We start from the raw sequence: 14,319 nt of genomic DNA on the forward strand, positions 1-14,319 counted from the left end.
GTAGTAGCCCAGACTGAGGCAAGGTGGGGATAGTGGGTTGGGGGTTCCCTGGGAAGGGGAGAGGCAGAGTGTGCGGGTACTGCCAGGGGGCAGAACCCCAGAGAAAGGGGCACCGGGGTCTGTGAGGGACACAAGGGCCAGAGCTGGGTGGATCACCGGCCTGCAGAGGGCACTCCAGGCTGGAAAAGTGTTAATTCCCAACAGCCAGTAGGAGGCGCCGCAGGGGTGAGTCCGCTCCTTTACAGGTCTCCACTGGGCTAACACCACCTCTGAGCTAATCTGTTTCCTCTTTCCCCTCAAATATAAACTTTACCAAGATACTTTAATAAAAGAAAGTTTTACCAACTTTTTCACTGAACAATGACAGTTTTGTTTCTATGAAGACTTTCTGAGAACAAGTAACAAACACATTGTATTATTTTAAGGCAAAGTTTAGGGAATATTCTCTAGTTCCTCCCTTTGTGTCCTTAACAGGATCTACTATACCTATAAGCATCCAACCACGCATGCACACCCTAAAATAGTAAAAAGTAGAGATGTCTCCCAAAAAGGAAAAATAAAATATTTAAAGTGAAAAACAGGTTTGAACTCATCAGCTCTCTGACTTGCGTGGTGTAGGGACCTGTAACTGCAGTTGTGGACCAGACAGTGATTGCTGGCACTCGGCACTTCACTAAGGGGTGTCTTTGGATACAGGAAAAACTAATCAAGGTTAGGAAGATGATGTTATGACTCCCGTTCTTCTGGAAGTGATTAATTTCAGGGTCTGGATGGGCAGGTCAGTCTTCTTGTTCTCATTCTATTCAGCCTAAGCCACAAAGTCTTCTTGAGATGGCTGGTGACCCAAAAGGCACGCAACCCTCTGCATGACCTTGGTCTCAGCTGACTATACTGCTTTATTCCACCACCCAGCTGCTTCGGAGTGGTGAGCAAATCTGGGGTGCAGTACACCCTGGCTATAGATGGCATGGTCCAGTCCCACCACAGTGACCACATTCCAGCCTGTGGATAGTTCAGAGAGTTCCCCTTTAGCCCGCGATTTCTTTCAGATGTCCTTTTGTACAACCACAGACAGAAAGAGGAGGAAATATGAGGCAAGTCTGGGGGATTCCTGAATATTTTTAGAAGCAAACTAAGGGTTCATGCAGGGAGAAGAGAGGCATTTGCGTGGCAGGAGGGAGGAGGAAAGGGGGGGCGTCTGAAATGGGGATGTTCCCTGACTTTAATGCTGCCTCTTGTTGTCTCTAAAGGGGTGACAGTGACAGTTGCACCAGATGTCCCCATCTCCCTCTCAGTGGAGAGCAACAGGCACTTCTGTCTGGAGAGCCCTTCCAGCATATCCATGTTCCCCCTACAGTACATGGTGTGCATCAGTCAAAACATCACCTCTGCCCACCAGGAAGTGGGGAGTCAGCTCTCAGAGCAGGAGAGGAGGCTGCCAAACACTGACATATTAGGGTAAGAGAAAAATCTTCCCATTCCAGAAGGCACCAAACAACTATCCAGTGGCAGCAAAACCTTGGCCCCTATTAAACTGGGATGGATTTCCACCAGCAATCCAGAGTGAAAAGCTCCGTACCCAGTGCCCTGAGCCATGCAGTCTCCCAGTGAATGTAAAATAAGAAATTTAATGAAAACATTTTCATTTCTTCTGGTGTTCAGTAGTAGCTCCATTAATTGATTGGTTCAAAAGCAAGGATCCAAAAGTCTAGTTCACTGGGGAAGAACATTCCCATTCCTTCTGCAATCAATATCTAAAGTAATGCTCCAAGTGGATCTAGATCATATACTGTTTGGTGGGAAGAGGGCTGTATTCTCCAACCATTTCCTCCTTTTACTCTCTCCCACACCCCCCGTAGATGCACTGTCTTCAGAGACCTTGTGTCATGTATCTTCTGCCCAGCTGTGGGAGGCTAGACATAATAAATATCTGGTAAGATCAAGCAAGCCTTTTTTTTTTTTAATTATTCTGATGCAGGTTGCCAATCTGGAGGCATTACAAAGCAGCAGATTCTGCTGCCAAAATGGAGCGAGGATTAAGGTCTTTCTTCAACAGATTGAAAAGACATCATCTCGGGGAGGGGCTAATTGCTCTCAATGAACATTCCACAATGTTGCTTTCCAATGCGGTATGTGCATTTATGCTGGGTGAGGGCAAACTGAGGGACTGCTTAGGAAAGCCCAGAAAAAGGGGTGATGGGGTTCTGCTACTCTAGAGCAGGGAATGGGCCATTTTTTGATGTACAAACCCGATGCCCCCAGAGATCTACTTTAGGAGATATGGCAGAGAGGGCTTCCTCTTCGAAGAGGTCCCACCCCCAAAGGTAAGAAGTGGTGACCAGTGCATGGTTTGGTCGGTGGGAGAACGTAATGGAATATTTGAACCTTTGAAAAGGTTGTGTGCAGGGGAATGGGAGAGTATCGGAGATGGTTTGGATGTTATCTGAGGCTGTCCCCCTCCATCTCTATGGCAAACAGTAGGGCTGGATAAAAGTTTTCAAATAATTTTTCTCATTGGAAAATCGACTTTGTTCAAAAACAAAAAACCTCATGGTTTTTCTAAATTTTCTCTGGGAAAAAAAATGAAAACTAAAAACTTTCAGCTTTTGGCTTCTTTTTTTCTCCTTTCCCTGCCACCCCCTTTTTCAGTGTCCTTTTCCAAATGGAAAAATGAGAGAGAAGATGGGGGTGAATGGGATAAAATTTTTGCAAAAAAAAAAAATAATTTTTTTGAACAAACAAAAAAATTATCCTTTCTGAAACCTGAAAAATGAAATTTTTTGAAGTTTTCAAAAATTCTCAAAAATGACCATTTTTGGACTAGCTCTAGTAATTTGCATGTAACATAATTATAAGCACATCATTAAAGAGGGGGTATGTACTTTTCTAAATCTAATCTTAAGAATAATGCAAGTTGTTTTGCACGTAGGGTACGTCTACACTGCAGTCAGAGGTGTGATCTGCATTCGTGAGAGTATCCCTGAGCTAGCTTTCATTTAGCTCACATGCCTAAAAATAGCAGTGACAATGCGGCAGTGCAGGCTAGGAACACACGTACTTACCCCTCTGCCACATCTTCACTTAGCTGTGCTAAGCTAGTATAAAGGCCGGTATATATGTGGGGATGTCTATCCAAACTATAATCACACCTTCGATTGCAGTGTAGGCTTACCTTTAGTGTGCTCCTGAATTGTTTGCGGGTTGTGGTTATTTTCTTTAAGGGATGATGAAGGCTATTTAATTTGAGAGGAAGGATGTTCTTGTGGTTCAGGTACTGAATTGGGACTCGGGAGAGTTGGGTTCAGTTCTCAGCTCTGCCATAGACTCCCTGTGTGACCGTGGGCCAGATTTTCAAGAGTTCAGCTCCCATTTTAGGTACCTGAATCAAGTGGCTGGATTGTCAAAACCGCTCAGCTCCCAGGAGTTCTCAATGAGTTAAGTGGTTTAAATGAAAGCTGAGCTCTTTTGAAAATCTGCCCCGTAATCTGTCTTTACTTCAGTTCCAAAACTGTAAAATCAGTCCCTTAGTCTTTCTATCTTGTCTATATTGATTGTAAACTCTTCAGAGCAGAGCTTCTCTCTCATTCAGTGTATGTGCAGCCCTCAGCACAATGGGACCCCCAATCTCAGTTGGAGCATCTACATGATACTGTGATACTGCTACTCATGAAGACTGTACTGTTAACTAATCTGACTTGCCAAGCCTTGCATTCTCTGGCCATCAGTTTCAAGTTACCTTGATGACCTGTGTTCAAAGTATTGACTAATAGTGCACTCTGCTCTTCCTTCCCTCCAGGACCATATGCACTTGCCCATGGCTAGCAGGAAGATGCATGCTCTGAGACACACCAGGGACCCCTCATTAATTAAATCTCTGAAGTTTTCTATAACTCTGTCCCCGTACACAAGCATTAACTCCCAGCTGTTTCTGATGTCTCTGCAAGAGGGCAAAGAAAATTACTGGCTGAGCCTCCAATCAAAATTCGACAGCCACCCGGTACAAGCCTATATTGCTTTTCTGATCCAATCACTTAAATCTAGAGAGTCTGAACTCAGAAGAAGCCAACAGGTATAAGAAACACTTGGCTGGTTAAACACTCTTTCCGCAGTAACAGATAATCAGTGCGGCACACTATACTAGACGGTGTTTAAATATTAGTGATCCAGTCTCAGACATGTAACATTTAATATAAATGAAGCCATATCTTGGATTTTTTAATAGAATGTGTCACTGAAAAAAATATTACCCACTTTAGTTGTCTGTTAACCAAAATAACTCCTGACTGACACAGATTTGTGTGCTATATTGAAAAGCTAAATCTCTTTTGCTAGAGGCTCAGTTTCATACCAGTACTCTTGTGGCACTGGGGTATGTTACTACAGAGAGTAAATTATGAAATGTTTTAAAATGTGCATTGTAACTGGATTTAAAACCAGGCACAGTTAGGTCAATGTGGGGCCAATTATTAGATAGTCTTATCTATATCTTTTCCTACATTTCCTGTGAAAAGCCCATAAAACTATTTCCCCCTTTCAGTTCTAAATTAGAAGAGAGTCCATAAGCCCAGTCTTCATAAGCAATCTTACAATAAATGGGCAGTACTCATAACTCAGTACCCAGCTGCAAGCCTAGCATGATAAAACCAGGGTATTTGTAGCCAAAGCCAACCTCTCTTGGGCCATTAGGGGTAAAAGCTTGAGTCTCTTCCACTTTAGCTCATGGACTAAGGCCTGAAGCTGGCAGCTGTAGCAATCACTGGCCTCTGACGAGGACCAGCCAGTAGAAGGGGGCAAAGACCCACACTCTCCTACAGTAGATTACAAATGCAACGCAGTATTCCTGGCAAATCTTACAATAATGAACCATTACATGGTGGAGCAATGCAGATCATTTTTTGGTAACCAAGTAGATTTCAAGCTTCCAGAAGGATATCTTAAATCAAAATAAAATAAATAGTTAAGTATGAATGTGGCGGGTTTTGTACCTCATCCACCCCTTTGATCTAGGGGGAGGCGAGGAGTAACCCCGCCTTTCTGCAGCTACGTCTGTTCTACTACCCCTTCGGCAGTCTGTGTGGTGTGTCTCAATGGCCAGAGTCCCTCTAAACTCTCTCCCCCTAGTGGGATAGTGCAGCCTGGCAGCCAGAATCCATATAGTACACTCCTAGAGCAGTATGGCCCAATGGCCAGAGTCCCTCTAAATCCTCTGAGGCAAGCAAGTGGTCAGGGAATTAAGTCGTCTCAAAAAGGGGGGGGGGGCAGCGACCCCCGGTAGGGGAGCCCCGGCCCACCCACCTTCACCACTCCAACCCAGGACCCTGTCGGGGTGGAATGATCCGCCACAGGGTCAGCGGGGAATCCGACTGAAACATGCTGACCTCATAGTGGTGGGAGGTACCACTCCCTTACCTTCCCTGGGCCTCTTCCTACCAGTCCTCCAGTCACCGTAGTCCCTGTAGTGTCAGGGTCTCCAGGGCTCTCAGCACCAGACACTTCCTGGGGTTTTGATAGCTGCAAGCCTCTGGTCCAGGTTTCTGGCTCTTCAGCTCTCCCTGGTAAGGGCTATAATGGCTCCTGGGCTGGCACTTCCACTGAGCCTTCCTCCTCAGCCACCAGCCCTGACTGAACAGCTCTACAGGCTTTTATACCTGACTTCCAGTCAGAGCTTGCCCAGCAGAGCCTCAGCGGCATGGCTTCCTCTGCTAGGAGGGAAGGGTTAACTCTCTCAGTCGCAGTATGGGGCCGGTCCACCCATCACAATGAAAAATACCTCGCGATGCTCTTTTCAATATTTATTCACTGACACACATGTCATAATTTACAAAGGATTTTTTACTGGTAAGCTTGATTTTCAATTAAAGGAATTTTCAGGCTTGCTGCCAATAGCCTGGGGAGAAGTGTAGGCACTTAGGGTTTGATCCAAAGCCTGTTAGAAAGACTCCTCATGACTTCAGGTGGGCACTGGATCAGGCCTTTCACCAGCAATACAGAGCTGCCAGTTCTCGTGTGTCAGCAAGTCATGCTTTCCACAAGTCACTTCAAGGGTTGCCCAACCAGTATACATCCAGAATATTATCTCTAACAATGCCCTATGCCATTGGCTTCAGAAGAAAATAAAAGCTCAGTGCTATCTACTTTAATAATAATGCAAAATAATAACATGGCATATTATATCATGGGAGAGAACATCTTCCTGACCTCACCTAGTGACCAGCTTATGTCCTGGTGCATGGGGACTGAGAGCTTTTACAATTCTATCCTAGCTAGTGTAATGGTAGACACTCTGGAATTAGTAAGTGTATAATGGTTCAAACCCAGCCTCATAATACCCTTGCTGTATCACAGACTCCTCTGCTTACCAAGTGGAAAGGGCAATTTTCTGTCCGGCTGAATGTGACCAATGATGCTGCAAGAAACTGGTACATGGACAGGGTGAGCCTCTTGTGGCAGAGACTGGGAGCGCAGTATGTGACTTTTGAAGGTGCTGAAGGAAACACATTTGCGGAACAGACAGTCCAGCCACCCAAAGAACTGGAAGGGGATAAATACATTGGCATTTTTGCTCTTATGGCAGCTACGCTGGGAAATTCGACAATAATTAGTGCCGTCACAAGGTGAGTCTCAGGAAAAGCGCTCGAAAGGTGAAATGAAAACAGACATCTAAAGCCTCCAGTTGGTCCTATTTCAGTGCAAGCAGGATAGCTGGGCTAGGGTCCAAACAGCCAAGGAAGAGGGTGAACTGTACGGGAGCCCTGTTTTAACCCTGCGTGGGAACTTGGGTGGGCATTGTGGAATGAGAGATTCTGCATGTGGCACAGTTTAAAGCACACAGAGTAACTCATCTTCATGCCCCTTATCTGAAATTGGCTTCAGTGGAGGAGAGCAGTGGTTGGTTTATCTCCCACTGAACAAACAGACCAGCTAATGGCAGCTGCCAGTTCTGCTATGCAAGCAAGCAGAGAGTGCATCCACATTTGTACTGTAGGAGGTATGATTCCAGCTCACGTAGGGATACCCGTGCTGGCGCTACTCGAATCAGCACCTAGAAATAGCAGCAGCATGTGTGGCAGCTCGGGCTAGGTGCCCCATTATGTACCCGGAGGTCAGGTGGGATTGTACTCAGGGCAGATAGCCCAAGCAGCTGCCTGTGCCCCCAGGGACACACTGCTATTTTTAGACGCTAGCTCAAGCAGAGCTAGTGCTGGTACGTCTATCCAAGCTGGGAGTCACACCTCCCAGCTCAGATGTAGCCATGCCCAGATCCTCAAAGGCATCTAGATGCTGAATTACCATTGATTTCAAATACCTTTGAGGATCTGGGCCATAATGGCAGTTTGCTCCTCCCAGCCTGCAGCCGCACCATTATTGTGGAATGCACTAACCCTGCCAATCTGAAAGCACCACTCCTGAAACTTGTCACTGGAAAGAAAATGCACACACTGCAGGGATGGATTCAGCCCCAGTAGGGACAAGGAAGTGGCTGGATGATTGGGTCTACTGCCCCATGTGCCTTGTTACCCTGTCAATTAACCCATTACCCAAGCAAGCTATAATTTGCTGATCTTCTGGTTGGGGGGGTCATAGAACTAAACTGCAGAGTCTACTGGAAAGATTCTTGCCAAAGACCGTTCGACTTTGGTTCGGCTCTTGCTGATTTCAGTTCCTTTGCTGAAAAGTGCAAAGCAGAATTAAATGTATATGTTTATTTTATTCCAAAACTCAAAAAAAAAAAAATTGAAAATGGCTTTTTTCCCCACAGAAAAAATCAGGATTTTTTTTTATTAATTCCCTGCTTTTTATTTTATTTTATTTTGGTAGAAAAATGTTTCAGCTAGAAAATTGTGATCAAATCTACACATACCGTTTTGCAGGCACATAAATGAGGAAATATGCAAAATGGGGCTGGCCAATAAATTTCTGCTGCAGCTTCTAGAATCCAGGGACACAAATCATTGTTTCCCAAAGAGAAAATCCAGCCCAATTAGTATTATGAGAGCAAACAGGCTGAGGCTCCATCTCTCTCTTTCTTAGTGATAAATGGCCATAAAGAATGATAGACTGTTCTGATACAGTTGCAAGTCTGCTCTGATACTCTTGCAAGTCTCTTGAAATGACCCAACTGGAGGGCTTGTCCTGCAGCGTGAGTGTGTGAGGAGGCTTTTTCTTTCCCTTCCTATGACTGGGGGGTTTTTTTGTCGCTTTTCAGTGTGTGTTATGTTTATAGGATGACACACAAATCCAAGGTCTTGGCCACTTATGGTAATCCAAGCTCCCACAGCACCTTTTGCAAAGCAGGGGCATTAACTCCAGTGTTTTAGCCAAAGTCCAGTCTGAGCAGTTATTTTGCCACCTAATTATCACCTGTAGTTTCAAATGGATACAGTCTTCTTCGCTTTCTCTCCTGTAATTTTGCTGTACACTACCACAGCTGCCATATTCCACACCAGAAGTGGGTGTATTTCAGTGGCAGGGACAGAGATCAGTGGTTAATTTGTGCCAGGGCTTGCCAGGCTGAGACCTGGCACCTCTAGGCTTGGCAGTTCATAGCCCTGGCACCTCTGGGCTTGCCACATAAGTTATTAAAGTAAATCATTGATTGATCCCTGGCACCTCTTTCATTATGAATTAAGAAAAGGAGGACTCGTGGCACCTTAGAGACTAACCAATTTATTTGAGCATAAGCTTTTGTGAGCTACAGCTCACTTCATCGGATGCAACTGAATTAAGCCCTGCAGTGATCTCTAAATAGCCTTTACATATCACACAGCAGGCCTAATTAGTCAGTTAATGTTTGCAACACACTTTGAGATTAAAGTCACTATGGCACTGGAGAGCTTTGTTGTTTTTACGTTGGGATCTCTTGTATTTACCAGATGGCGAAGGGATACAAATTATTTGGGAAATAAATATTTTCAAGCTTCTTATGAGGCTTTTACAGGAAATTGGAAACAAAGATAATTTTAAACGGTTCATTTAAAAGAAGAAAAGGCTGTAACTCTCCTTGGGAATGCCTAGTTCAAAGACATTTCTAAATCGGCTGTGGGACTGACAGTGATTCAGAAAGACGGTGCTGTCTGTGACGATTCAGAAGAGTGTCAGGTATCACCTAGGAAATGAAAGCAGTAGGGTGGCAAGCTGTTCCTACAAGCTGGTCATCTGCTGATGCAGATTTGCTCAGCCACTTGTAATTAGTAGCTCTCAGATACCAGAACTGCTCCAAATACCATTGCATCAAATCCCATGTCACCTCTGAGAAAGCATCACCAGAAAGTATTTTTGGGAGCACCTGTGGACCAATCAGTCTGTTATTAGTAGTACTGTTGCTCATTGTTTATGGTGCTATTTATATTCATGGCATATCTTTAGATACCTAAAAGACACTATCACTGCCTTGAAGATCTTGTAATCTAAATTACCCAGTTGGGCCTGGGTCACAGTGTGATAAAGGTTAAGAACCCCCTAGTTAACGGTGTTCTACTAAAATCAAAGGTCACCACTTCAGAGCCCTAAGAGCATTTAGGCACAAATCCTGAAGCTTTTCCCTAATCCTTGCTTGCACATAATTCCTGTTGACTTCACAGAGAGTTTTGCTGGAGTAAAGTCTGCAGGATCTGGCCGTGACTGCACATGCAGAAAAGCAACACCCAAACTATCTTATGGACCTATACCAGAGGCAATATGCTATCAGAAGCCTTGTGACCCCTGAGTGTGCATTGAGGGCCCAACCTAATTCCCAATGAAGTCAACGGAAGGGCTCCCAGTGGCTTCAATGGGCATTGGGTCAGACCTTGAGTAATGGCACACAGAGCAATAAGAAAGCCATGAGGAAGGGTTTGCTGAGTACTGTAAGGATAGGTATTATGGCATTATTACAGTAGTGACACTGCTAATGACTGTTCTGGAAATGTCCAAATGTTTCTAGGAGCTGGAGCAGTCTGAATCTGATGCTCATGCAGTTTATAAAAGTGTTGTACCTTCTCTCTAGCCAGTCTAACTCCTGTGTGCTTGCTAAATACTATGTGGTGTCAGGAGATACATAAAAGCAAAATTGGAGGACTGACCCCATTGGAATTGCAAGGAATCCTCACAAGAAAACGGTGTCAGCATGTAAACAGTTTGATGTTTTTCTCGTACTGATGGAGATCTCAGAGAAAGCAACTAAAATGCCAGCCATGATGTTTCTCTGCATGTCAGGATCAGCAGTATTGCAAACGTCTGATGCTTTTACATGGAAGGAGGGACTAGAAGACATAAAGAGGATTTGGCATAGATGATGTATACAGATACTAGGAAAACCTTTCTAACTGTAAGGATAGCTAAGCACTGGAACAGGTTACCCACAACAGTGTGGAATCTTTGCCACTGGATGTTTTAAAGAATGGGTTAGACAAACATTGTCAGGGATTGACTAGGTCTACTTAATGTTGCCTCAGCACAGAGGGAAGGACTAGATGACCTTGTGAAGTCCCTTCCAGCCCTACATGTCTATGATTTTAGAATTACTTAAACCTTGAAAAATATTACATCTGAGAGACATTCAGTTTTTAAAAATTCATAGTCAAGGGCAATATGAGTCAGTTAATTTATAAGTGACTAACTCGGTGATTAAAGCTCAAACTTGAATTTGGGGAATAATGTGACTCTTAATAATCAAGAGGCTTGTATATGGAATACAAAATGACCAAGTGAGGCAAACTTGTGGAAAAGATGATTTAACCCACATTTTAGACATGTTGTTGGGCCAATGAGTGAAATGTAGATTTTGGCTTTTGATGATCTGGCACAGATAAGCAATAGTCCAGTCTTGTCATGTTAAAGAGACAAAACTAGAAATGAAGGAAATCAAAATCAAAATCTCTCTCCATTAGATGTTGTCAAGAACATTAGCCAAGGAATTACCCAGCATTTGGTCAAATATGGTGTGAAAGCAATGAAAAAATAATTTTTCAAGGCTATGTCAAAAACTGTAGTTAAACTCAAGAGTGTCTCTGTTTTGGCAAACAATTCTACAATTCAGATCTCTTTTGTAGTATCTGGAGAATTTACTGCTGCAGACTAACAAATACAGCTAAGCATTAATGATAGAACTGTAGCCTTTTAACCTAGACACTGGAGTACAATGTAGTGTTATTCCATTAAATATCTAATACTGTAGGTAAGGAAAGGATACAGAAAATTAAAGTAAAGCTTGTTTCATATTCAGGTCAGAAAATACTGGTATAAAGGCAAATAACTATTACAATTTGCTTTAGAAACCAGTAAAAAATAATATCTTTTCGAACAGTTAAATGCAGATGGTATCATCTGTTGAAGACTAAAAACCTATCTACCCACAAAATTAGTTAAAAATATGTTTGCTGAAAACACCATAAAATTGCATACAGAGAGTGTAGGCTGTATTTGGAGAGACTTCTCAAATGACCTCAAAGACTCAGGGTATCTGAAAGAAAAATTCCAGTTAAGAGAAACAGGTCAATTTACTCTAGTGGTCCAATTATGAAGGGAAAAAATTTGTGCTTATAGATACTGACAAGTGTAATTTTAACTGTATGGAAAAAACAGTAATTACTGAAAATTTAGATCAACTTACAGACAGATCTAACTCTAGACATGTAAACTGAAAGCCAAATGAATTAAGAATATGTATCAATCCATGTGGTTTAAATAAAGTCAGAAAATGTGAACTGTATATGACTAAAACTTGAAGAATTGGGGGCCTAACACTTTGTACCAAAAATATTCTCAGTGTTAGATGAAGAACCTGCATTGTGTCAAGTTCTAAATTAGTGACTTTTCAGACACTGTTTGGGTGTTTTAAGGTGTGCCTTTAATTGTTAATTGTGTTCCAGAGCATATCAAACAGTGTAAAGACTTGTGAGGAGTTCTAAGGGGTGAAAGTCATAATGGATGAAATTCTGATTTGGGCTAGAGACCTCAAAGAACACAATGAAAGACTTCGCTGATTTTGGCAGACAGCAAGGGAGAGGCACCTAACCATGAATTTAACTTCTATTAGACCAGTTGTTGATTTTTATCTGTATTGTGCACTCGAAGAGTAGCCTGTTGCATTTGATTTATGATACCTAAACATGGCAGAAAGAAATGACTTCTAGATTGAAAAGAAGGTGTTTGTGTTTGTCTTACGTTATGTACGTACCCACGCCCGAAAAGAGCCATTAATAAACTGGTTGAAGACTGCTTGGAAATGTGTTTAGATTTAATCTTCAGCACAACCTAGATCCCAATTTGTGATGCTGAAGTTCGAGAGAATTATTCCATACTTGAAATAAAAATTGAATAAAGACTTGCCCCAGCTGATACCAATAGCAGGGCAGTAAACACAGTAATACCACCAGACAATAATGTAGATAAATATGAAATTCATGAAGTGAAACCTATGTCTATTATAACCTCAAAAATAACAGAATTCCTAACTGGAACATGAAGTTACCCAGCTTTACATGAAATGAAACTAAGAGTTTTGCAAGGACAGCACAATGAAAGAGCAGAGTTAGAAATAAACCTAGCCATTTCAGGACAAAAGCAGGGAGGACAGCGTTTTGCTAAACCCAGACAGATTAATTGTTCCAACATCACCATACAAATAAACTCTTGCTAAAATACACTGAAGTCATCTAGGTACTGAAAAATGTAAGCAAATGGCAAAAGGTGCCTTGTTCTAGAAGGGATGAGCATTCAGAGTATGTCTACACTAGCACTGGAGGTGTAATTTCCAGTTTAGGTAGACACACAAACAGCAGTGTATCTGTGGCTACACAGGTGGCAGGACGGGCTAACTACCCCAAGCTCTACCTAGGGGTTCAGACTATCTGTTCTCGCTCCAGCATGCGCACACCCTCAGTTGACAGATGTCACAGCACAGGGCGAGGCAGGCAATGCTTTCTGAAAGAGCTGAGGCAACCTGGCTTACTAAACATTACATGTGTTTTTCTGGTTTGCTGTTCATCTGCCCTTGTTGCTCCTAGATCTAACCACCTGCCACTCTTCATTCAAATGACCCCGCTCCAGTCGGACTGGAGCTACGCTGGTTTGAAGGGAATTATACCTTCTGTGCTTCACTACAGTCTTCTTGGCTACAACTTCTTCATTCCGGATGCTGTAGGTAATATATTTTTGTGATCTGTTCGTATCCCCGACCATTCTGCATGAATTTTGTAAGGTCGAAGCATTGCCTCTTGCTACAGCAGGAAGAATGCATGTGGTCTGTTAGCTCCATCAGCAAGCTGCTAAAAACCATAGAAAGCTATATTAAGACACAGCCTCGGGGGTGGGGGGGGGTTGGTATCCTATTCTATGCCACATCAAGTTTATTTGATTTATTAACCAGGGATTTTAAAGAAAGGTTTTTATCAAATTAAATAGGAAACCCATATGATTCTAGGTTCCCTGGGGTTAGATTTCAAAGAACTCCTTAATTTTGTACCAAGGGCAACTTAACTGGGTCCAGCTCATTGAAAATATGCCAGGAGCCTGAGGACTGCATGTAAATTTGTATAAACTGGCATAGATGGCATCCACTTTCGTCTCTTGGGTAGACTGTGAACTGGCCATGTGGCATAGTGGGAGCCCAAGGAACTGTGCACCAGCTCCTTGAGGTATTGAGCCAGAGCCTCACCTGGTGTAAGTTAGCATAACCCCATTCAATGAAGCCTCTCTTATGAAAAAAGAAAAGGAGTACTTGTGGCACTTTAGAGACTAATTTCAGAGTAACAGCCGTGTTAGTCTGTATTCGCAAAAAGAAAAGGAGGACTTGTGGCACCTTAGAGACTAACCAATTTATTTGAGCATGAGCTTTCGTGAGCTACAGCTCACTTCATCGGATGCATGCCGTGGAAACTGCAGCAGGCTTTATTTATACACAGAGAATATGAAAAAATACTTCCTCCCACCCCACTGTCCTGCTGGTAATAGCTTATCTAAAGTGATCATCAGGTGGGCCATTTCCAGCACAATTCCAGGTTTTCTCACCCCCCACCCCCCCACACAAATTCACTCTCCTGCTAGTGATAGCCCATCCAAAGTGACAACTCTTTACACAATGTGCATGATAATAAAGTTGGGCCATTTCCTGCACAAATCCAGGTTCTCTCACCCCCTCACCCCCCTCCCAAAAACCACACACACAAACTCACTCTCCTGCTGGTAATAGCTCATCCAAAGTGACCATTCTCCCTACAATGTGCATAATTAAGGTGGGCCATTTCCAGCACAAATCCAGGTTTTCTCACATCCCCCCCACCCCCATACACACACAAACTCACTCTCCTGCTGGTAATAGCTCATCCAAACTGACCACTC

At 43.2% G+C, this 14,319-nt stretch overlaps 1 protein-coding gene across 1 annotated transcript in view; it reads left to right on the plus strand.

Annotated features, from left to right (window-relative positions):
* LOC311522255 (SITS-binding protein-like) overlaps positions 1-14,319 on the plus strand; it is a 69,478-nt gene that overhangs the window by 23,442 nt on the left and 31,717 nt on the right. The window contains exons 6-10 of the mRNA XM_084631366.1: positions 1,251-1,458; positions 1,979-2,129; positions 3,797-3,997; positions 6,346-6,614; positions 12,987-13,123. Of these exons, the coding sequence (XP_084487492.1) occupies positions 1,251-1,458; positions 1,979-2,129; positions 3,797-3,997; positions 6,346-6,614; positions 12,987-13,123 (966 nt within the window). The remainder of the gene's footprint in view (positions 1-1,250; positions 1,459-1,978; positions 2,130-3,796; positions 3,998-6,345; positions 6,615-12,986; positions 13,124-14,319) is intronic.

Source organism: Lepidochelys olivacea, assembly GCF_965140295.1.
Source record: "Lepidochelys olivacea isolate rLepOli2 genome assembly, chromosome: 6".
Lineage (NCBI taxonomy): Eukaryota > Metazoa > Chordata > Testudines > Cheloniidae > Lepidochelys > Lepidochelys olivacea.